General features: G+C 41.5%; 1 protein-coding gene across 2 annotated transcripts in view; it reads left to right on the forward strand.

Annotated features, from left to right (window-relative positions):
* The window catches only part of COL19A1 (collagen type XIX alpha 1 chain), a 424,680-nt gene that overhangs the window by 255,269 nt on the left and 144,207 nt on the right, over positions 1-25,204 (forward strand). For both annotated transcript variants that reach the window (XM_090034633.1, XM_090034628.1), the window contains exon 18: positions 17,810-17,860. In XM_090034633.1, the coding sequence (XP_089890759.1) occupies positions 17,810-17,860 (51 nt within the window). The remainder of the gene's footprint in view (positions 1-17,809; positions 17,861-25,204) is intronic.

The following is a 25,204-nucleotide window of genomic DNA, read 5'->3' on the forward strand; positions in this document are numbered from 1 at the left end:
GAGGTGGTTCAAGCACCTACATTGAACACCTTCAAGAGTAAATTGGATGCTTATCTTGCTGGGATCCTATGACCCCAGCTGACTTCCTGCCCTTTGGGCAGGGGGCTGGACTTGATGATCTCCCGAGGTTCCTTCCAGCCCTAATGTCTATGAAATCTATGAAATGCCAAACGTCATCTAAAACAAACAAACAAAAAACAAGTAAAATAAAACTGGTAAGTTTTAGGCTCAATACATCCTTCAGTTTTTGTGCTTGTGTAAAGCTATGTTACATTACAGATTTCTGTGCAGATAGATTAAAAAATGTGGATAAATCATCAACAGAGATCCAAGTTTTCCATTTCCTATGGAAAAACAGAGTAAAACACGGATTTCCCCCCTTATCAAAGTAAAACATGGATTTCTTATTTTAGCAGCAAAACCTGCAGATTTTGCTATTTGGCAATGAGCCCTCTGCAGGCTGGCAGAGTTCCAGCCTGCAAGGGGCTGGGAGGGAGCAGGAGGAGGGCAGTCATGCAGGGGGCACCATGTACATGTATCTATGCACATGGCTGCCAGGCAGCCTGGAGGACAGCTCTCACAGGTAAGTGACAGAGGGGATAGAAGCCCCCATAAGGGAGGGAGCTGGGGAGGGCTTGGGCTGGGGCAGCTGTCCAGCCAGGGAGTGTGTGGGGCTTGGGGCCCAAGGCTGCAATGCACAGCTGCAAGGCACCAGCAGGGAGTGGGATGGGGCTGCAGGTGGCTTATATGCAGGGTGATATATGCACAGCATGCACTCCCAGCGGGGCAGGATGGAAGTCCAAGCCCCACATCCAGAACTGGCCCCATAGCCCCATGGCAGGGCTAAAAGACCAGCAGAGGTTGGTGCGGTGTGGAGGGGGAGTGAGGGGCACAAGCAAGGATGGGGGGCTGGGGGAATTTGGGGGAAGTCAGGAGCATGAGCAGGGCTGGGGGGGGTTGGAGGGGAGAAGCCAGGGGGCTGTGGGGAGGAGTGAGGGGCACAAGCAGGGCCGGAGGGGAGTGAGGGGCACCAGGAGGGCTGTGGGGAGCTTTTCATTTTAATCATGGATTTTTTTGTAGGGGCGGGCGGGGATTATCAGAGAATTTGCAATTTTTTTATCAAAGAATTTGTGATTTTTTTATCAGGGAAAACCTGGGTCTCTGATCATCAGGGAGTTTAGTGTAAAGACTGTCATAAATTACTGCAGGGGAACAGGCTAGAAAGACCAAAATTCTGGTGATGTGTGGGGACTATACTGGTAAATAGGCTAAGTCCCAGAAAGTGTTACTGGTAGTCAGAAAAAGTGTAAATTAGACCACTTTAGTCTCCCTCTGCACACTCTTTTGAACTGGACACAATAACTTACATAACATTTCTCATCCTATCATCTGTTGCTAGCTAATTTATTCAGAGTTTAAATTTTGTGGTGTCCTCCTTATAATAAAACTTCAGTTAAAATTTGTCTGTCAGAGAAGTAAACCATGACGTTTTGTAGAAGTAATATTCAGTAATGAGCCATTTTCTATGTAGCCTCTTTCATGTCTTTCATTATGCTTCATTATTCTCCTTGGGCCAAATCCTGGGCCAGTGAGTCAATTAGAATTTTTATTAATGGGTTATAAAAAAAACAGTTTCTGTCATCCTACCTCACTCATATCACAGTCTCCTTTCCTTTGGAGATTTTTTAAAGGTTTAGTAAACAGCACAGAGTTGTAAATGTACTGTTATCTCGTTCTGGTGCAGAATCCTTAAATTTGGTCCTTGCTGTCTCGTATTGTTTTTCTAGTATTCTTCCATTATATCAATACTAGAGTGCCAAGCTGTGTGCTTCTACTTGTCATACTTCAATGCGTAACAATTTATGCTGAAAAGATGAATTCAGAGAACTACTTAAATAGAACAGCAGCTCCCTCTACTGTCTTCGTTCTTCATTTCCCCTCTTTCAGGCACAGACAACTGTAGGCTCCAGTTAATTACAGCATAGCTTTGTTACTGGGGAAAACTTTACAAATGGTCTGACTCTTAAACTAAAATCCATTTATTCTTCATATGTACTTAATATTTTTCCTGCTTGTTTTGCACTTGACACATTTCCGTTGAAAAGAGATACCGTCTCTCTCTCTCAAATGTTTTCTTCTTCTCCTTGATTCTTTGTTAAAGTCAAAATGCTGAATTTGTGATATGAAAGTAGTCATTACCATAGCAAAACATTACTAGGTCCTAAGCACAGGATTATGATTTTATTACAAAATTAAATTGATACGAGCTTTATCCTGCAGTGTCTGTTAATACAAGTATATGCAGAAACTGGCAACACAGAAAGAGATGCTAGAAAAGTGTAATTCTTTGTGTAAAAATATTCTGTTTTCAGGCTTGTGCCAGCAAGAATTTTCTTTGGACATTTAAAGTGGTGTTTATGGAAAGTGGGGAATGATTTTTTGATTTATATACACTATCAGCTTAATTGGTCCAACCCTGAAGTTCTTAGTCAGGCAAAACTCTTTAATTTCAAGAAATTCTTTGTCTGCCTTAGATCTGCAGAATCATAGTCTGCATGGCTATATTGACTGTTTCTAACATTTTTGCAAGCTTCATAAGTGAAAATAACCCTGTATTTTCTTGTCTGATTTTTTGGATCTGGGGCCATTGTGAGGATTAGCTAGCTAATGTCTGCCAAAAAAAAAAAGCCCTGAAAAGGAAAAGTGCTAAATAACATACAGTTGTAGTTGTGAGAAAAATATGCTATCATGACAGTTTTGCTGGGGAAACCAATCAATCATATTTGACTTATGGCAATTATCATTTTATTCAGTCAAAATCATGGGATGACAATTTATGTTTAAAAATCTGTTAAATCCTGTGAAAGGTTAGTAGTTCCAGGTAATCACTTACTAATAATTCCAGACTGCTAGTCCCATTTTTGACCTGGCAGTATCACTCATGTCAAACATAGACAGGCATACTACACTCATATCAAACATAGACAGATACAGAAATCCATCTAAAATCACAAGTGTTTGCTGTTCATACAGTCTGAACATGCCTGTTTTCTCTTATATGCAGCTGTTGCAAGTGAAAATAATGGGATATTTCTCAATCATTTGGATTCTTGGGTTAAAGAGACGAAAGGGCTTTACCTGCCTTTTCATAATGAGTTGGCTTCATCTCCTCTGGAAGACCCAGTTCTGTTGACTTCACTGGGACTACTCTGAAACTGATGTTTGTTCAACATATCCATCTGTCATGGTACAAAACCCAGATTGCTTCAAAGCTAAAAACAACGTTGGTCTATATCTCCAAATTTCTGCAAATTTACTTATGAGTATGAATGCACACAGCATGCTACTATGGAATAATTTACCACAGATTTTCTCTGTAGTATATTTATTCTGTAATAAGGAGCAGACACAGAACCTGAAAACTGCTGGCAGTGAATGCTATTTCAGTGCCTGGCCACTGCTGTGGTGGGAGAAACAGTTTGCATTGATCAGAATGCCTACTCTTGAATGTAAGTGACTTTGGAAGGAGTCATGCAATTACTTCTCCTTTCAAAGGAGCAACTTTATCCTGCAGTGGAGTGACTTACACCAATGTAAGGCTTTATGTTGCGTGTTTTTTTTTCCTTTGACCACTGAGTAAAGTCATATTACTCTGTAATGGCAGAAGGCAGGGAAGGATGATACCTTAAGAGACTAACCTGTTCAGAGAGGCATGAGCTTTTGGGCTAAGGACAGAAGTTACATATAAACCGGTTTAAGTGATCAGAAACTGGTTTAAACCTATAACAGAACAGAAGCTCAGTGCACATAAACTAGTTTCACAATGGTTGAAACTGGTTTAAGATAAATCTGGTTGAATGTAGTGTCAGACTTAACTGATTTGGGTCAAACCGGTTTATGAAACTTCAAACCCCTTCCTGGTTCAAGTTAAATCACAGTCCCCCAGCATCCCAGCATGCTTTCCAGCCCTAGTCTGGGCCATGCTGTCTGCTCCAGAGAACAGGGCTGGCCCTGCCCCTGTGCTCCCTAACTGGAGCAGTGAGGGCTGGCTGCCAAGGGGAAGGGGCAAGCCTAGCTGGGGATGCAGCTCAGTCTACAGCGGGGGACTGCCCCCCCAAGCAAAACCCGGCTGGGGTTTGGAGCCAGGGAGCGGGGTTAGACACCCCTTCTGCTCAAACTTACTGCTGGCTGCAACTGTGGACTACAAATCCCAGAGGCACGTGGAAGCAGGAAGAAGTGATGAGCAATCCTGCATAGTCCTGCTGCTGTAATTCTAGACGGCAAATCCCAGAGACTGTGGGGCAGGAAGAGCAAGCGCACGCACAGCCAGAGAGCTGTGCTCTAGTGCCCTCTGGCTTCTGGCCTGAGCAACTGAAGGCACATGGCTGTGTTGCCTGAATCAAAGGCAAATGTCTGTTCACTTCTGTTTCAATTTAATACGTGCAGCTTAGACTAACCTGCAAAGACTAAATCAATTCAGCCTTGAGCTTTTTGACTGTCTGTACTTAGCCATGTAGGCAATATCCTACTTATAACTGGACTATCCATAGTACCTGGCAAAGTAGGCTGTTGCCCACAAAAACTTGTGCCTCTCTGGACAAGATAGTCTCTCAAGTACTACACTGTTCTACCTTTTGCCTGACTTCAGATTAACACAGCTAATTACTTTGGAATGTATCTCACGTGCATAATGTGTTGAAAAGTGGTAAGAAGAGGTGTGCTCCCAGACAAACACAGCTGTATGGCAGAAGCCCTGGTGTAAAGACAGTTATATCAGCAATACTGGGGGGTTTTTAGTTGATCTTGTTGTATTCAGGAAGAAGAGGAGTTTGTGTCTTTACCGACTGATATGAAATGTATCTTTGACACCATAACTACATTAACAGTTGAAACACTATGCTAGTGTGATCTATTGGTATTCCTAAAAGCATAAACTGCTGTGAGTCTAAACATGACTTCACTGTCTAAAGAATAATAAATCTGTTAATATACCCTTAGTATCAAACATATAGGAGTGCCTATTACTCCATATGTTTATTTGATTTTTATGTCACCGTCCCCTAAGAAAGACTCCAGACAGCTTAAAAAGTCATAAAAATAGATAAAATAATAAAACATACTCCAGCACTTCACCCTACCTGCTAAAGGCCTGCCCAAATAAAAAAGGTGTTAAACTGCTTCTGAAAGATGCTCGGGTAGGTCTCAAGGGGGAGGGAGTTCCAAAAATTGAGGAGTGACTATTTAGAATAACCTCCCATATGTTTTCTACAGGATAACTTGATGCACACATGGTAATTGCAGGAGGTTGCTCTCAGCTGACTATAGGGGTCACAATGGAGTATCAGAAAGGAGGCAATTCCTTAAGTATGTAGGACATGTACTTCCATTGACCTCATCACTGTGTTCCCATCATCCCTATCAACTATTGACTTCTATTTAGGTGTTCAATTTATCTAATTTTAACTGCAGTATTATGTACCAAAATAGTAGTTAGGCACCTAGATGCTTTTATGTTTCTGGCCCTTAGTCTCTCTGAGGTTTAGTTCTCTCTGATGGTATTTTCTTATTTGAGCTACCCAGATCCTGCGGTAATCAGGACAATTTAAGTAATATATTAATAAATAGTTGACATGGGTTGAAGGACATACAGTGATTGGAACATAATAGGCACTTGTGCCTAGAAAAAGCCTGGTAGGCTTGGTATCAACGATAATATTAATCGGCCTATAATTCTTTAGATATTAAGGCTGCTTTTATACTTGGAATGCCTTACCAGTATACAAATACAAATTCATCATAGAGTACTAGCATAGTTCTCTGAGAGTGGCTGCTGCTACACTAGCAAAAATACATTTTATACCAGTCTGGTAAACCCAGAAGAGAGAAATAGGAATTTGGTGCCTAACAGCGCCGTAACAAAGGTGGGGCCAGCGGGGCCATCATCCTGGGCACCAAAGCAAAGGGGTGCCAACAGGCATTGCCCAGCCGGGGCGGGGCATGGGACAGAGCCACGAGCGGCTCGTTTGGTGGGGTGCGGGAAGGGGGAAAGGGTGGCTCCTGCCACTCCACGCACTCCCAGGCAAGCATGGAGGGGTATGTGCCCCCTGGATCTGTGAGCAGAGTGAAGGCAAGCTACCACTGTGGGCTTTGCCCTGGGCACCAAACTTCATTTCTACAGCACTGGTGCCTAATGTTTTTGTGAATCTGGATCCAAGTGACTTGGCAAAGATCACAGAAAAAATCTGTGGCAAAGCAGGGAGATAAATCTAGAGTTTCCTGAATCCCATCCTTAAGTCCTGACTCCTAACTATTCATCCTTTTAAAACTATTCTTTGGTATTTCTCTGGCAGCACATTAAAGATTATTATTTGCATAATCAGAAAAACTATTCACACATGCCTTGGCCTTGAAGATCTTTTTTTTAACAACTGCTCTAGAGTCACATGATGTTTCATATCAAGGTCTCTCATCATTGTTGAATTAATGGTTTCTCCAGGAAATGTGCTGCAACTTGATTCATAGATTCATAGATTCATAGATGCTAGGGTCGGAAGGGACCTCAATAGATCATCGAGTCCGACCCCCTGCATAAGCAGGAAAGAGTGCTGGGCCTACATTACCCCAGCTAGATACACATCCAACCTTCTCTTGAATACCCCCAGGGAAGGGGAGAGCACCACCTCCCTTGGGAGCCCGTTCCAGAGCTTGGCCACTCGAACTGTGAAGAAGTTCCTCCTAATATCTAATCTAAATCTGCTCTCCTCCAGCTTGTGGCCATTATTTCTTGTAACCCCCGGGGGCGCCTTGGTGAATAAATACTCACCAATTCCCTTCTGTGCCCCCCTGACGAACTTATAGGCAGCCACCAGGTCGCCTCTCAACCTTCTCTTGCGGAGGCTGAAAAGGTCCAGTTTCTCTAATCTCTCCTCATAGGGCTTGGCCTGCAGGCCCTTAACCATACGAGTGGCCCTTCTCTGGACCCTCTCCAGGTTATCCGCATCTTTCTTGAAGTGCGGCGCCCAGAATTGCACGCAGTACTCCAGCTGCGGTCTGACCAGCGCCCGATAGAGGGGAAGTATCACCTCCTTGGACTTATTTGTCATGCATCTGCTGATGCACGATAAAGTGCCATTGGCTTTTCTGATGGTTTCGTCACACTGCCGACTCATGTTCATCTTGGAGTCTACTAGGACTCCAAGATCCCTTTCCACTTCCGTGCCACCCAGCAGGTCATTTCCTAGGCTGTAGGTGTGCTGGACATTTTTCCTCCCTAGATGCAGCACTTTGCATTTCTCCTTGTTGAACTGCATTCTGTTGTTTTCTGCCCACTTGTCTAACCTGTCCAGGTCTGCTTGCAGCTGTTCCCTGCCCTCCGGCGTGTCCACTTCGCCCCATAGCTTAGTGTCATCTGCAAACTTGGACAGAGTACATTTCACCCCCTCGTCCAAGTCGCTGATGAAGACATTAAAGAGTATCGGTCCAAGCACCGAGCCCTGCGGGACCCCACTGCCCACACTCTTCCAGGTCGAAACCGACCCATCCACCACAACTCTCTGGGTGCGACCCTCCAGCCAATTCTCCACCCACCGGACTGTGCAGTCATCCAAGTCACAGCCCCTTAACTTGTTCACCAGTATGGGGTGGGATACCGTGTCAAAGGCCTTCCTGAAGTCCAAGTATACGACATCCACCCCTCCTCCTGCGTCGAGGCGTTTTGTGACCTGGTCATAAAAAGAGACTAGATTGGTCAGGCACGATCTACCTGCCACGAACCCGTGCTGGTTTCCCCTCAGCATAATTTGTCCTGCCAGGCTCTCACAAATGTGAGCCTTGATGATTTTCTCAAAGATTTTGCCAAGGATGGAGGTGAGACTGACTGGCCTATAGTTACCCGGGTCCTCCTTCCTCCCCTTCTTGAAAATGGGAACCACACTGGCCCTTTTCCAGTCCTCCGGGACTTGACCCGTGTGCCACGAGCGTTCAAATATTCCCGCCAGTGGCTCTGCAATGATGTCGGCCAGTGCCTTCAGTACCCTCGGATGGAGCTCATCCGGGCCTGCCGACTTAAAGGCATCCAGTTCCTCCAAGTGACCCTGCACCACCTCAGGGTCCACGCATGGAAGTCTGGTGCCTTGCTGCTGCCTCCCTACACTCCCAGTGAGAGACTTGTCATGCCTCTCACTTAGGAACACTGAGGCGAAGAACTCGTTGAGGAGTTCAGCCTTGTCCCCTCTGTCCGTCACCAATTGTTTCTGCCCATTTAGCAGGGGTCCTATTCCTCCCTGGGCCTTCCTTTTACTCCCTATATATCTAAAAAACAATTTCTTATTGTCTTTTACTTGGGTTGCCATCCTCAACTCCATGGTAGCTTTGGCCTGTCTAACTGCCTCCCTACAAGCACGAGCAGAAGAGGTATATTCCTCTTTGGTGATCTCTCCCTGTTTCCACTTTTTATGTGCTCCCCTTTTGGCCCTTAGTTTCCCCAGGATTTCTCTGGTCAGCCAGGGAAGCCTCCTGGCCCCTTTCCCTCTTTTACCTCGCACGGGGATCGTCTCGCTTTGTGCGAGAAGGATAGCTTCCTTAAGGCACAGCCACCCTTCTTGGGCTCCCATCGTTTCAAAACTACTACTCTGCAGTGCATCCTTCACTAATCGCCTGAGTTTGCTGAAATCAGCTTTCCTAAAGTCCAGCACGTTCACCCTACTGGTTACCTTACCCACTTGACGCCTTATGTTGAATTGTACTTTTAGGTGATCACTGTCCCCCAGATGGCTACCGATCTGTAGGTCCCCTGTTGTATATCTTTAGCAATGTCTGTTTCTTGAAATGTTGGCTTTATGGTGCTTGTTTAATATTTTAAATTAATATGAGCTGTCATTGTTCTGTTGTACCATTTGAGAGCCTTTAAAAGAATACTTTTGTTTATATTCTCTAGTGGTTAAGAGTTTCACAAACTACTAGCATTCTGCCCATTTAATTCTGTACACTTCTAGTAGCTGGTAATTCAGTATGTATGTCATTGCCACCAGCCTAGTTATCTTAAGTAGCCAGCAGTTTGCCTTGGAAATTTCATTTCCTCTGCCTCAGGAAATATTGTCATTCTACCAATATTTTGAAAGTGAGTGAATGTTATCAGTTAATTACAGTAAACAGAAAATCAAAGCAATGATACGTGGAGACTGTCAGTAGGGCTTCTGGTAATGCAGACTTTTACTGCTTTTGGAAAATATATTGAAAAACTCATGGGTAGGGCAGGAGCATCTGGCAATGGTTGGTCCTGTTGTTTGTTTTCTGGTTTTTATAGCTTTTAAAAACAATGGTAACGTGATTTTTAAAATTTATCCTATCATGATAGATGCCATGCCTTCATGGATCTCAGCAGGTTTTCCTTTAGATAGATATTATGTCACAAAATATGCTGAGGACCTTTGTTTTTCTTTATATTACAAGAAAAGTAGAAAAATAATGGTATTCTTTTTTGGGGGGATATATTTAGACAACTTGGCTTCATTGAAACTTTTTTATCACTTTTTTATCACACAGAGAGATATCTTTCTAGATTAAAATATATATTAAAATATATCTGCAAATGTGTGTGTATATGTTTATGGTTTAAAACCATTTTGTTCTTTCATCCTACATTCTCCGTCTACTACAAAACAACACCTGAAACCTATATATGCATTTGGAAAATAATTAGGACACATTTTCAGTACTTTTCTCATTCATACAACTATAATCTGTCTATGCTTCAGTTCCCTCAATTACACAACTCAATATACAATCCAAAAACAGGCAAACACAAGTGTTCAAGTGAGCACTTCACTGGTATTCACACAGGAGCAAGTCTGAAAAATGTCCAAAGTGGCAGATGTGCACAATACTCATTTAGAAGACAGAAACTGGCTTTGCAGTAATCCTTCAACCACTGTTAATTCCAATGATTCTGAACCTGTGAACTAGTAATACCATGCTTTTAAAAAAAAAAAAATTTAGGGGGATGGAGTAGTGGGGGAGCAGAAGGGAGAATAAAATTTACTTGTGAGATAGCTTTGTAATACTTTGGAAAGAATTATACAGTGTGTCAGCATAGAGGGGTAATATGAAAGGACAATAAAGACAGTTCTTGAGGTGAGACAGTCTAGAGAAGGGATGTTTCTGCTGTCAAATGCAACTTTTCTTTATGGGTTTTTCTATAATTTTCCATGTGTGTTACACCTTTATAGTAACTAAGCACCTCAGATATTTTACAAGAATGGTGCAATGATAAAATGTACAAAAATAGGGAAGTTATTCTTTTTCTTTTACAGTTGGAGAAATTTACACAGAGATATCAAACAGCTTTTGTAAGGTAACAAAGCAACTCTGTGGCAAAGTCAGGAATACTTTCCAAATTTCCTGCATCCCACTCCAGAATTTTATTCACAAAAATATTCTGCTTTAAAGGGCTAAGTAGTTTTATGAGACAAAGGCATTCCATTTTGTCATAATATGAAAAATGTACATATAAGGCAATAACTGAGAGGTCAGAGTTGGTGGCAGATACAACAATGAAATCCTTTCTGGATTTGATGTACTATAGTTCAAGTGCAGTAGTTTTCCTTGTGAAAGCCTTGGAAAAGAAATCGCAATCAGAACACATAGTAGAGATGATATCTTTTATTAAACTAACAAGATTTTTGCAAAAAAAAAATTCTTTAATTGAAAGCTTTCAGGCACAAACACCCTTCATCAGGCACTGGATAAAAGATTGTAAAAGTTCTCCTGAGTAGAAAAGAAAGTTCATATTTCATAGGATTTCACAGAGGAGTCAGTAGATGGAAAACTCCTCTGGGCGGTCAGTTCATAACTGGTATGGATTCGCTCACCTCCTGTGAGGATCTGTGATGATGAAGTTATTACCTTGAAACAAAGTCAGGAGCAGGATCTCAGGTCTCAGGTGGTCACAGTTGCTTCCTGCTTGGGAAAATATGAAGATTTCATTGGCTAAAGTGTGATATCTTCCATGTGTCAGGTATCTTTTTTAATGAAAAAAAGGCCAGTACTAAAATTATTTTATCTTTTCCTTGTAAACACTTTATTTCCAAAATACAAGCAATAAACCAAATGGTGGCTTTTTTCCACCATGCTGGAGACAAAGAAGGGAGGATGAGATAGGCCTGAGGTTTCCTGGAGTATACAAGACAATAACATCCATTATGCCTTTTCTGGGATTCAGTGATCCAGCTTTGTAGATTAGGTGATAGCTTTCTAGTTGCCTTCCTCATCTTCTACAGAGTTTCTAAGGTCATTGTGTGTGCTAGAGTGCCCAGTCATTTTATGTGTAAAATACAAGGGCTTAGATCATGCCAAGTCCCTGTTTATGGTCACATATATAAGAAAAGTTTTGTTGCTCCATTGTCTTTCCCCAGTCCTAAGCCTTCGCTCCCTCAGTGAATGACTAAGCACTCTCTAACCCTTTGATGTTAATGCTTAAGTACCAATGTCTTTCTAACAGTACAATCTTAGTAAGCCACATGGAGTATGCATTTCTTAATTATGTTAATTTAGTGTCTGGGGGCATTTGGCCTTCAGCTTTATGTCTCAGAACACACCTGGGTTGTTCTGTGATGGTATAATGATGTTCTGCCAGATTTTATTATCTAGCGCATCATTTTTTAAATAACTTCTGCCTATTTGACTTTCATTTGTCTTTACCATCTTCTTAGTTTTTTATCTCCACAAACTCCATGGGGAGTTTAGAAAGGACTTACACCCTTGAATGCCTCTCTGCCGTTCATTTGCTTTCAACAGAGGGAAATGTTTTCCCCCTGGGAACTAACATTTTATTTGATTACTTGAAAACATAGGCCTGTTTCTCATTTTTAAAGCATGGTACCTCGGAGAAGAATTGGTTATTAGGAACCCCATCAGGATGTTGTAGAATGATATTCTACATATGTGGGAAAACTTTGTGTTTGCCATTCCATGCACTCTTATGGAACAGATGGAGCTTGCAGGAAAACACTGGTGTCAGAATGTAAATCATGCTCCCTTGCCGGTTCAGATTTACTTCATTTAAATGCTGTGTCAAAACACTTCAAAACATGATTATATAGGAGCCAAATGATGCAACCCTCTGGATGTGCATCCTCAGGATAGCAGTCTGACTTCAACATGCAAAACAGAATCATGAAACTAGTGTAACATTCTTTATACAATTGCTTTACATTGTGGTAATTCTTAGACATTAATAACAATTAGTCAAACTAGCCAGCTGACTCAGTGTGTAGTATAAGGAAATTATATTAAGAAACGCAGTGCCAAACCTGTCCTGGGGCTCTTAACTCTTACAAGTAGAACACGTGTCATAGAAGTAATGCTTTTATTTCCCAGGTTGAGAAAAAAGAAGTGCAGTTCTCTTGTTATAAAACCACCTACTCCCTCAGACATGGGTTGAATACTATGATCCTGTTTTCTCTTAATGAAGGAAAAAATGAATTGTACTAGGAGAAATGACTCAAAATAATTGGATGAATGAAAGTCTTGTCACTTCTCTCCAAATACTCATGAACTCGTGAACTTTGAAGTTGCATCTCCTTATATGATGGGGTGAAAGGAAGTCTCATGCTCAGGTAATGTTACTAGTAACTTCCTACCCCAGAGAATATGCTTATTATATCATTATCATAATTTCATATTCTGCACATAGAACTAGTTGATAGAAAAGCAATATGAAATGGTAGATATCACCATGAGAAGAATTATTTTTCAGTATCAGTTCTGGTTTTCTATTTCAGCAGGATAACAGTATCATTTGTCTTTCCAATCTTAGTTGGAGCTCCATTACTCCTGAGAGCTATCATTTTCTCAGAAGTTACAGCAAAGTGCTGCCACAAATCCATCACTACCTCTTCATGTCCTCTACAATTGGTACCACAATACAAAAGTATCACATAACAAAGATCTCATGTCACATCAAGTTTACTGGTAGCATCTTTTATACATATTAATATATGTGGAATTGTCAGAGATATCAAGAATGTCATCTGTGGTATGGCCATGGTGTATAGTTGTAGCCAAATCACTCCTTAGACGTGTCTTTTTTCCTGAAGTATTTACTTTTTTCTAGTAGCTACTCTCCAATTGTACAGTTGGGCTCATTCAGCATTTCTTTTTTTCTCAGAAAAATAAATCTATTGGATATTTGGCTCTATACTTATAAAGACATACATATTTATAATCTCAATTCAGTCTTTCAAGTTGTCTGGGCCTGGAAGTCTTCCACAAAACAAATTCTGGATGTCTCCCAGCATTCTAAAAGTTGGAAGCTTCCTTAGTCTGGTCTTACTAATGGGATCAAGAGCTGATAACTTTTCTGAGTTTACTGAAATATTCTTAGAGTCTTTTAACGTTTCATTGCTTTTGAATTTGTCACTGCTCTTGATCTGAAAACCTTAACTCTTATCTACTAACCTAGTTAAAAGCTGTAGAATTCTAAGACTATCTGATTCCCTATTCTCCAGCAGGGAGGGTGATTCTGGCTACTAATTTTTTGCAGATGACTGTAAGGTTAAGAATTCTTGTAACAATGATCAGAGTTTATATTTTCCATATGTTCATGCTTTGAAGTCTTTAAAAAAATGTTTCACTCTTTCACACTATATTGATATTTTCATTCTATAAAATCATGACAGTTCCTGTAGACTTTAACAAAGTGTTTATATAGAAAAGATATTTGAGAGAGAACATTTTTTCTACCACTGAAAAATATCATATTTACCCCAATCAATATGAGGAAAAAAGCTCCTCATCTTACATTCACGTACAAGGAAAGCTCATGAAATACATTCTCTATCATTAAACAACTGCCAAAAGAAGCATGTGCTCAGTAATGGAAGCCAACTATAAAGTTGATTAAATGCAGCTAGCACCGAGCCTGACTATGAAACACATAGCCAAGATTGGGCACCTACCACAGGATAGGTTAGTGCAGTGAATCTGAATAAGATATATAGAAGGGTCCATCATGCTCTGTCCCACATAGTGCAGACTCTTTTTCAAGTCATGGTGAGCCACTACATTTAATACATTTTTACCTCCTGTTCACTCCCACAGGTGAGCTGTGCCTTTTCCATTTCCAAAGATGCTTGTTTCTTCACCAGCCTTAAATATCTGGCAAACATCATCAAACAGGACCCTAAACAGTTCACTCAGAATCCCCCTGTTGCCCCCTGCCTCAGCCTGTCATGTATGATCAGTGTGGCCCCTCCATCCATGAGGTGGAGGCAGATCAGGTTGACCTACACCTCATCTGCATATACATTTTTGGAGGATCCCAGGACTCATGATAAGAACATCTGATTCTAGTCAGGAATGTAGGGCTAATGAACACATGGCTGCTTTGTGTGGGGTATCTGGAGTACACACACATATTGAGCAGTGCTGATCTATGGGCCATGGCTTGAAATGCTCTTGACTCCGTGGGGCCCAGTCTAATGAACTATATGGTAAATCATGAGGCTTTTGGCTTTGAACTAATATCATGCATAGTTTGTACTATATATAAGTAGGTACAAAAGTGCTGCTTAAATGCATATTAAGGGAATACCTGTACTGAAACTTGCAGCGGTTTCCAAAAAGGTAAAATACACCTATTCTGGATGAGCTAAATTACTATAGGCATATTTATTTCACACTCAGTGTTTTCAGATTTGCCCTTCACTTCCATGTGCTCAGGGAGAACAGGGTTTGGCAGTAAGGGTGAAGGGGTGTAGGGGCTGCAGGGATTGGGAAGGCAAGGGGGCTAGCTAAGTCCTCAGATTTATTTGCCTTGACGTAGCTGTGGGAGAGGGACAAATTCATGGCAAACCTCCAATAATTGAATTCTATACCTAGAATATTGTAACAAATTTATAATTTTTTCATATATAGAATCTAATATATGCAGAGTCATCTTATATTCAGGTTTGCTTTATATTCAAGTGAATACAGTACTTACTTCCCAGGTGACATGCAGCAGCTACTTAAGTGAGCACAGTAATACTCAAGTCCTGGTCTTCTTGTCCTACAAGACCCATTGGAGTAGCTTTGTGCTAGGAAAGTACCATAACCAAAAGCATAGTAAAAAGCAGTTAGGTTAATTGTTCAGATCCAATCACCTCTACTCCCCAGCTCAAACTATGTAGGTACTTATGTACAGCAGGGTTGGTTTGTGTTGGCCTTTGGCACAAGTATGGATCAAGACTCCTGAAGTCACCATCAGAGAGGTGGTTAGCCCTGTTACCTTCTTCTTAACCAGTATGCCACTACACCCTTATCACACCAGTGCTAGGCCACCTTTTAGGACAGAAAATGAAATAGCTTATCCAGTCAAAATTGTAGTGGAACTATTTAGATAGTCTAAGTTTTAGCCAGAAAAGCAGGGGTTTATGTATTCTGTTCCCATTACCTGGCTGAGCCTTTTTGACCCTTATGTCCATACAGACTTATTACTTGTTTGCTTCTTTCAGCACTACTCCCCTCACCCGCAACCTCCATTCCTTCCCTGTCTTTTCTGTTTAGATTACTGAACAGATTACTTTTTCTCTGTTTGATAGCCTGCTCTCTGCATGTCCTTTCATAGCGTCTGATGAAGTGAGCTGTTGATCACAAAAGTATATGTGTCTCTGATTCAGTCAGTTTATAAGGTGTATCCCTACCCTGCAAGCTGATTACCTCTCTCTGCTCAAAACTTACTGAGAGACATTTAATGGTCATGATAGTTCATGCAAAAGACTACACCTGCGAAAGGATGATATTGCCCAACACTCAACTCGAGTCAAAAGGTGGATCCAGGCAGGTCCAGTGATGTAATTGCACCCTGTTTTTGATTAGTGGTCCTACCAACCTTTAAAATCAACTGCCTGGCAGCAGCATTTCTATTCTGGAAGTGCTAAAAGAAACAATTGACTTCATGACTGATTATCATCTCCCTGATTCCCACTAATTTCTCTGCATTCCAGAGGTGTTAATGACCCATATATCCTTTTTAATTATCTTTATATACCAGTTTTCAAACTTTCTTTTATGCCACAATTCTTGCTGTCTGTTAGCCATTCCTGGTATTGTCTCTCTTCTATTTCACAGCCCAGCAGACTTTTTAGCTTTTTATAAACCTTAACTAAAGTGTGGCAATATTAATTCGGGAGTAGAAATGGCTGAGTCAAGTATTGAAGGCACTGTGAAGACACTCAAGAAGGCTAGATTTTGTTTTGTGAATCTGAATAAGAGATGTACATTTAACTATAATGACTATATAACTAATGACACAAAATCTTTTGACAATTTTTTTTACCTAGTTTGTTGTGGTTTATTTTTTTAAACTTTATACTTCATAACTGAGCAAATTAGTGCACATTCCTATACTTATATTTATTTTTACTCTGAACTTAGATTGAATAATATAGTCTTATCCCCCTCATACAGTTTCTAGGTTCTCTTTAACTAGAGAAAAATGTGTCATGTTATATGTAAAGTTGTGCCACACATTCTGCACCCCCACCCCCTTTTCAAAAGATTGGATCCATTCATGTTGGAGTATCAGTTCAGTACTGATCTGAAGAAAGAATGGTACTCACTAAAATAGTTACACCAATTCTTACCATGCTTGAACTCACTGGGAGTTCCCATCTAGCTATAGCTGTGCCCCAATTCTGCTTTGCACAGAATATACCTCATAAATAAGAATGAATGAAGTGACACTGTGGTTCTGTGGTACTTAAGCCATATGATCCCAATCCATAACACTGTATTTTTCTAATCCAAAACTGAAAGGGATTCATATTGCACCTACAATCTTCAGGTGCTGTTCAGCCAGAAAAGCTGGCTGTATGACAGCTTCTCCCAGCCTCCCTAATCCAACAAAAGGGCTGGGCTGTTATAATATGTGCCAGAGACTGAACTGGCCTCAGGCAACCCCAGGGTCAGAAAGGAGTAAATTGCCAAAGTAAGAGAAATAGCTTGCCCAGATCCAAGTACATGTTTCTTTTATTAATTTAGATAACTATTTCTCACAACCATCAAGACAGACTATCATATAGGATATGAAATTTCCTGTGTAAGATGCAAACAATATTATTTTTAACATTTCTCCATTTCTTATTTGCAGCAACCTATGTTCTGCCCTGATATAGCTAATGGAGAGCTACTCCAGTTGAGTTGCATGGACAGGATTTGGCCAAACATATTTTGTTCTTGGTGGAACAGATCTTGACATGGTTTTATTTATAGCTTCCTTTGTCCTATAGGTTCTGCACATTATACCTTTTATTATTACACATTATTACAAATCTTTGGGTGCCTATATAAGTTCTAATTGTATTTATTATTGATCGAAATTGAACATTAGTCCTTTTAATGTTCTTCAAATGGAAACAAAACACTTCACATGGAAACAGACAACTCTGAGATCAGATTCATAGATCAAACTATTGTCCCAACCCCCTCAATAATTGCTTCTGCTTCAGAACATGTATGTTTTCACTTTTAATTCTGTGGATAAAAGACCTGAGGCATCGCAATAACAACTAAACAGATTCCTCATGTAATAGAGCTGACTCAGATTAAAACAGATATATCTATTATCTCTGTCCAGCTCTGCCAGACTGCTTATCTATCTAGCTATCTATCTATAAAATATATAGATATAGATAGATGTAATGTCATTATATTAAATAATCAAATTACAACTGTGAAACTTTTAAAAGTGTGGCACAATTTTAACACTGATATAACTAGCCCAAATAGTCTGTAAATGAAAATTATTCCTTGATGTTTTGTTTCAATATAGGGTCCTCCTGGGTTACCTGGAATTCCAGATTCCTTGAACAGCCATTATGAGGTATGAAACTTTAATTGGAATCCATCTGTGTGTATGTATGTGTGTGTATGTTAGAGAGAGAGAGAATGCTGCCAGCTGAGCCAGCAACACCAGAGACACAGAAGGGTATCAGAAGGGTCTAGGCTCCGTCCCTTTTGATTTTATTTATATAATAAACCCTGGCAGTGGAGTTTGAGTTTTCAGGAATTTTCATTGGGATATAAACCTGGATGATACTGTAAAATTAACTCCTGCCACAAAGTTACACTTATTCTTTGTAAGAGCATTCTCAATTAATAGAAATGTATTCTTTTGCATATAATTAATTGTAGCAATTCAATTTCATAATTCAGAACCAAATTTTCAGAACCAAAGTTTCAGAAAAAATATACACACACATATATACTCTTTAAGTTGAATGGTTGGATACACAACACACATAGTATTCATTCACTTAATTGTTTGTGTGGCTAATTTATGCATGAAAATGAGGGTTTGTATATTGAAATGTATTTAGTATTTGGACAAATCATAATTTCTTTCTTTTTTTTGACAATTTGAGCTTTATCTTATGTAAAAGAAACCCAAATCAGGTTTGGTTGTTTTTCTTTCATATTTGGCATATAAGGGGTTAAAATATAAAATGTATGCTAGTCGGGTATGTGCGCAGCTGGTAAATCTGGAAGAGGGTATGCAGTAAGAAAAAGTTTGGGAACCTCTGCTACCTCTGCTCTAATAAACATCTTACTGAATGGTCATTAATAACTATAAAAGAAAAAAAAATCAATAAAGCCTGTTAACCAAAAATGGGGAATCTCTTGCTTTTACATAAAGATATTTCCCAGAAAACAGGGGAAGAGGAGAGAGCAGGAAGAAAGAATGCATGATTGCTAGTTTTTCTTCTCTACTCATACATTTTTCACAGAGTGAGGAGAAACAGCTTTGATATTTTTAATCATTACTTTCAGCTAAGAAACTTTAACCCATTTTTTGCCAATTGAAATTAAAAAATCTGATTTTTTTGCTACCTGAGTCCTCATTTTTGGCAACAGATAAGAAATTACAGAAATGAAGGATATAGAAAATGTAAAGGTTTACCTTCCCCATCGATATCTTATTTATTTCCCTTTCATCCTTGGTTTAAAGTTCTTTTTGTCTTAATCTGACCTGTCACGATCATAAGAGTAAAGTGAAAAGTTACAAACTCAAGTTTATAACTACTACAGGCTTTTAAGGAAGCATCTTCTTTTAAACCCTAATGAATATTGACTATCTCAGCCTTGGTATATATAGTATTTCTTCACGTATTTTCAAGGATAAAATGCAGACTTATTATCATGTTTCTGACATGCTATGCAAATCAGACTGTATGATCAAGGTGTCATGCTGAAAGCTGCATAACAAAACAAAATGGCACAACATAACAAAATTAATCAGAAATATAATATATTTGGGCTCATCCCCACATGCAGGAGCATGTGCTTGCAGCAGCAAAAAAAGTAGTGACACAGATTTGTGCTACTACTTTTTGCTGCTATGCACACCCCTGCATATGGGCTTTGGTGCAAGGTAAATGCCCTGCTTCGGAGAAACTGCTGTTTCCCCATTCCTCCCGGCTCCTGGTGTGCTGGAGAAGCCAGGGCAGAACTAGAAGACGGGAGACATTCTGGCCAGCAGCCAGTGTCTCCCAGATATACTGAGCCTCTGTGTCTGTTGATGCATGCTCCTGCATTGGTTTTTTTCCTACTGGGACTTCTTGGTAGTGAACTTTGCCCCCACACTGCAATTTTGCAGCACAGGGCACATTTTAGCATGCCGGGAATATGGTTTGTAGCACTGCAAAGAGGTTTGTGGTGCCACAAACCACACATGCATGCACGTCTGGATCCATCCTTTATGTTCAATAGATACAGCAATGATGGCTACCATTGAAGTCTCTTTGGGGCTATGTATATATTCTTTACAAGCCACCCTTTGGGAACCAGTGTATAGGAAAATGTACAATGCAGCTCATTTTTTCAGTGCTTCGGTCATTTGTTTCAATAATCAAACCGGATGGTCAATACATGTCTTTTGGACATAGGTCACAATTCAAGGCAATTCTATTGACTTCATTGGGACCTAAACAAATCCTGTATTCTTGTGCTTTGTTTGTCACCTTCCCATGCACGTTTGATAAATATGTGTGTAATTAACCTCTACTTCCTTATCACTTTACTAATTTCCTTTCTTTGCCATAAGTTAACTCCTGTTAGTATCAGTCTTAGTAATTTTTATAGCTACAGTTTTGTCTCTTGTAACTATTTCTGGACAATTTGATTTTTTTGAATTCCAAAGTGTCCCGGGGGGATGAACCAAACCCCAGTGTCACGGTGGGCCAGGGTGGCAGTTAGGCACGGAAACAGGCCGGGTTCTTTTGGCTATGGAGAACTGAGGCACGGGAAGCGTAGCGGTTTCTTAAACAAGGTGGAATTTATTTGACTTACGCTTAGGTGCGTAGGAAAACGATGTCTTCAGTTACACTATTGCTTCAACATGCCCCCTTGCTGTCAATGCAAGAACTGAGGACCTCGTGTTGTAACTCGAGTTCCGAAGGTTGGAATTTCGGTTTCCAAGGGTCATTTCACTGGGCTGATTCGCATCCCGGGTAGACCTGATGTATTTGGCAGGGGTTACAATGATACCCATATCTTCCTCCCTCTCGGGTGATACTGTCCGAAGCCATCCAAACGGGTTCTATAGTTCCGTATAAAATGACTTTTTCTTCAGGTTTTGTCGGTTCTAGAGGTGTTATATCCGCATGTTTCCAATGGTGCCATTGATATAAATGGTTTAGCACTAGAGTACTCCAAGTGGATAAATCCCCTTGGAAACATGGGTCCGGTCGATCGTGGAGCAAACGTGGGAGTAGAGTGGCTCCTACCGCTTGAAATTTCCCGTGTCCTACTGATAATGGTTCCACTAATTAAGCGGCCAGCAAAATTTTACCAATAGTCCCGTATCAATGTTGGGGGGAATGAATTGTCTTATGTGCAGTATATATTAGATTCCCATTAGAGTCCTTTACGGTGGAGAATAGGTGCTCATCTGAGAATCCTACAGTTACTATCATGAGAGTTGAAAAATTCATAGCATTCAGAGAAGTCTTTTCAATGGCATTTAATAGTTTCTCCAAAGCTTTTGTGTCTCTTCCCGTCCACGGTGCTCTTCTTCTTGATTTGTCCCTGAGCTGTTGCTAGATTCTTGATAATACTGGCAAGTGTTCAGGTAAGATGTAGTGTCTCAGCCAATTTAATTTCCCTAATATGGACTGGAATTCAGCCTTTGTTTTGGGGATTTTATTCTTTAACAAACTAGTAACGTCTTTTTTCCCCATGAGACACTCCATACCGTCTTTCCTCTTTGAATAGCGTTCCTAAGAATTCAATTTCGGGGGTTGGATCTAATTTCAACTTCCTTAAATTTATCGACCACCCATCTTTTGAGAGGTGCTCTACCAGATCTTGAGTGACCTTCCTGACTGTTCCTTCTTTTCTACCCATTATGGCCACATCATCAATGTAGCTCCACATCTCCACCTGTTTACTATCCAGGTTATCGTGGCGGAACTTTTCAAGGCTATAGTTCATTGCAGTGGTGGCCAACACTGGAGCGTTCCGATATCCCTGGGGGCATACATTCCATCGGAACATTCGACCTCCCACACACATATTTAGCACTCCGTTGTCATCCTGGATGGGAATTGAAAAAAACATGTCCTTCAGATCTAAAGTAGTTCCCAGCCATTTCTCTGCCTGGTATTTGGCCATCTCTCTCAAACTTTGAACCAAGTTGCATGAAGTGGGTTGCGTCAGTTCGGTACAACGTTTATTCACCTTCCTGTAGTCCACGACTAACCTGACTTCAGATGGCTTTCCTGGTTTTGCTATGCCCCAACCTGGGGATAATCTTGTGCTTGCTGAGATAGTGGTAATAGACCCTTGATCTTCCAAGTGTTTCAGTACTTTTTCCAACGGCTCCCTAAGCTTGTCCTTTGTGGGAATAGGGTTATACCTCCAGGAAGAAAGGATCTTCAACTTGGGTTTATGTCTTTTGTGAGTTGCAATAATGTTTTTGGGTAATGCCTCCATCACTTTTCCCTTTAAGTTCAACATCTTTATTCTGGGGACTCCCAAGATATTCATGCTCCCTAATACTGCACCTAAACTCTTCTTGTATCCTTTTACCAAGATCTTTACCCTATTCATTAGGGTGGCCGTGTTCAACCCTTGCACTCGCATTATCCGACTCGTCCTAATATGTGGAATCGTTGCTCTTATTACATTTACCTGTGCCCCTGTGTCTAACAAAAATTTTGTGGGGACTAATTTAGTTGGTTCCTCCGGATCTCGAATCTTTACCACTGAATACGGCTGTGGGTCATCACTGAAATTTTCCGAGTGATTTATCGCCACATCAACTTCTTCTCTTAAAACCCGTGATCCCTCTTTTTCCATACCGTTAACGCCATCGTCTCCTGACTCTTCTCCCTTCTGATAATCTATCTCTACTCCTTGTTCTACCTTCAACTTTTTGTAATTCTTCAGATTCTGCATAATCATTTCGAGGGTCATTTCATCGTTTGGGTCCGTTGTCCGTTTGCCGTCTTGTTTTACCGAGTTGGCGTAGCTGCCGGTCGTTGGACTCCCGCCGACAGCACTTACTCGTTTTTTGGCTTTCCTTTCTCCTTGAAGCCCAATGTCTTGGCTAAAGTCCGTTGTCCCTCCCCTCCGAGTAACCGCAATTGCTCCTTTGACAGACCTGACTTCTCCACCAAGAAAGCGAATATGGCTCTTTCCAGTGGCGTGCGTTGAAAGAATGGATAGCTTGAGGAATTCCTGGGATTTTTTGGCGGTGAATTTTGTGGTTGATGATTCATTCTTGTTTGTGGGGAACTTCTATTTACTTCCCTCTGATAAGTTTTATTTTCAACTGGTCAGAGGTAAAGGCTTTTGGGACTCCCAATAGGGTATACTTGTTCTATCTTGTATTCTTCACTTGTAGTAGGGTATGCACTCTTTTGGGGTCTGGGTTGCATCGCTCCCTGAAATTGATCTAATAACCCTAGGGTGTGCATCACAGGCCCATTTATGGAGGGACTCAATAATAATCTGATGGTGATGGTCAAATTCCCTCCATAAATTTCTGATGCCGCTTCTATAGCTTCTGCTAAGCACGGAACATCCCCTGGCATAGTGGCGTAGCAATGTGGCCAAGCCCCTTGCACTTGATCTAGAGTAAGATTTAATGGCCTAAAGGCTGGATTCCAAAGAGCGTAGGATGCTCCAATAACTTCATGTATCAATGCAGTGGCACTGGTTTTATTTACTATCCCCGCATGCCATGCATGAACTTTTCGTTGTAACGTCTCCACTGCAAGTGCTGGCAAAGGAATGGGCCAATAATGATTTGCTAACATGGGGATTGGATCCACCACCTTTGCTCGGCTCCAGGCTGCATTCCTAACCAGTTGCAAGGCTTCTTCCCTGTCTACTAACTCACTCCCAGCCTCAGCCACTAGCCTTCCCAGCCAGGCTATAGGAGTCTCCTCATTTCTAATGCTAGTTTCCTTTTTGAGTTCATTCATTTCCGATCTTGTCCTAGACCTGGTGGTCGTGGTCGTTTGCTGCTGCCCATTAGGTCCCATAGTATACTTCTGTACAGCTATCGGATATGCGAATGTAATTTTGGGTTCCATATTCTTTTTCATGGTTCCACTAGTAGTTTCTGTACTCCCGCCTTTATCATTGCCCATTCGGTTACTTGTTTCACCTATCACATCTGGTTCCAAGTCTTGAGCTACATTGTTTCTTTCTGAGCTGCGAATGTGATCACAGTTTTCTCGTGCATCTTCCAGGGGGCGCTGGCTGACATACGGGGGCGGCGACGTAATTTCAGCAGGTGGCGCTGTGGTGGGGGACGGATCCCAGGTGGGTGGGATCGTAGGCGGTGCTTTAACGTGAGATGGGCTGGGTATGGGTGGAGCTGGACGCTGTGGTGTCAGCATGCTTTCTGGCGCTCTTGCCACATGCCCGGCGCCATGTTGTAATGGCCTCTCAGCTATAATTCTGCTGGCGGCTTTTGTTGTGGAGATGAGCTGTGCCCTGGTGTCAGTGAGCTCCCTTAATAAGGCTACGTACTCTCTGAATAAAATGTTTATTATGCAGCCTTTCTTCCACTTTTCTCCTGTCCACTTTATTTTTCTCCCGTTCTTCTCCAAATTTTCTCGTAATTTAACCAGGAGCTCATGCCCCCTTGACCCACATGTAAGGCTCGGACAATTAAATTCGTCGGGAGGAGTATCCTCACCCCCTTTTTTCATATACTGTATGCACTTTGCAAATTCCCGGTCTGGATGGGATTTAGCCACAGCCAGAGCTTTTTTCTTTAATACAGACAAAGATCCAGTGTCTCCCTTTGGGCGATACACAGCCCTAGGATCTTTTAAAACACAGCCCAGAGCTCCCGGGGTGAGCCGGACAGCTTTTCCTTCCCCGTCATCTCCCCGGAGGGACAGATACCCGCTTATAGTCTCCCCCGCTGGATTTACAGCTTGGTGGTAGTTTAGATGATCCCACACATCACTCAGCTCAGTTGCCTGGCGATTCCCACTGCTCCATGGGCAGTTTTTTATCCACTCAGTCTCCAGTTCACCTCCCGAGTATCCTGTTCGTGACGCCATGTCCCGGGGGGATGAACCAAACCCCAGTGTCACGGTGGGCCGGGGTGGCAGTTAGGCACGGAAACAGGCCGGGTTCTTTTGGCTATGGAGAACTGAGGCACGGGAAGCGTAGCAGTTTCTTAAACAAGGTGGAATTTATTTGACTTACGCTTAGGTGCCTAGGAAAACGATGTCTTCAGTTACAGTAATCACAAATACAACAAAGGGGTCTGTTGGCCCACGAGGTTCGGTCCGAAGACCTAGTCCCAAGGCTGGTCAACAGCTCATGAACTGGGAAACTGAACAAACAAAACTGTAAAGCGTAGAAAGCTGTGGTGTGACGCCAGTCCCAATTGGTGGACGATCGGGTAGCCGAAGAGTAATGCTGAGGTCAGGATGCCGGAATGCTGAGGTGAAGTCGCAGTGGGATGGTCCAAATCGTAGTCAGTAATCGGTGAAACTTAATCGGGAACCAGGAGATCAAAACCACAATCGCTCTAACAGCACGAAGTGCCAATCGGGGAAGGAGATCAGTAGGCCCAAGAGCCTGACTGCCAGACAGTCCCTGGAAACACCAGCTTCTGTCTCCAGTGACGCGAACTTCTTCCCCCCCAGAGGAGGGGCTCACTAGCCTTAAATATGAATTTCTTTAACCAATCAAATCA

Source organism: Crocodylus siamensis, chromosome 1 (genome assembly GCF_052110815.1).
Source record: "Crocodylus siamensis isolate JL-2025a chromosome 1, ASM5211081v1, whole genome shotgun sequence".
Classification (NCBI taxonomy): domain Eukaryota; kingdom Metazoa; phylum Chordata; order Crocodylia; family Crocodylidae; genus Crocodylus; species Crocodylus siamensis.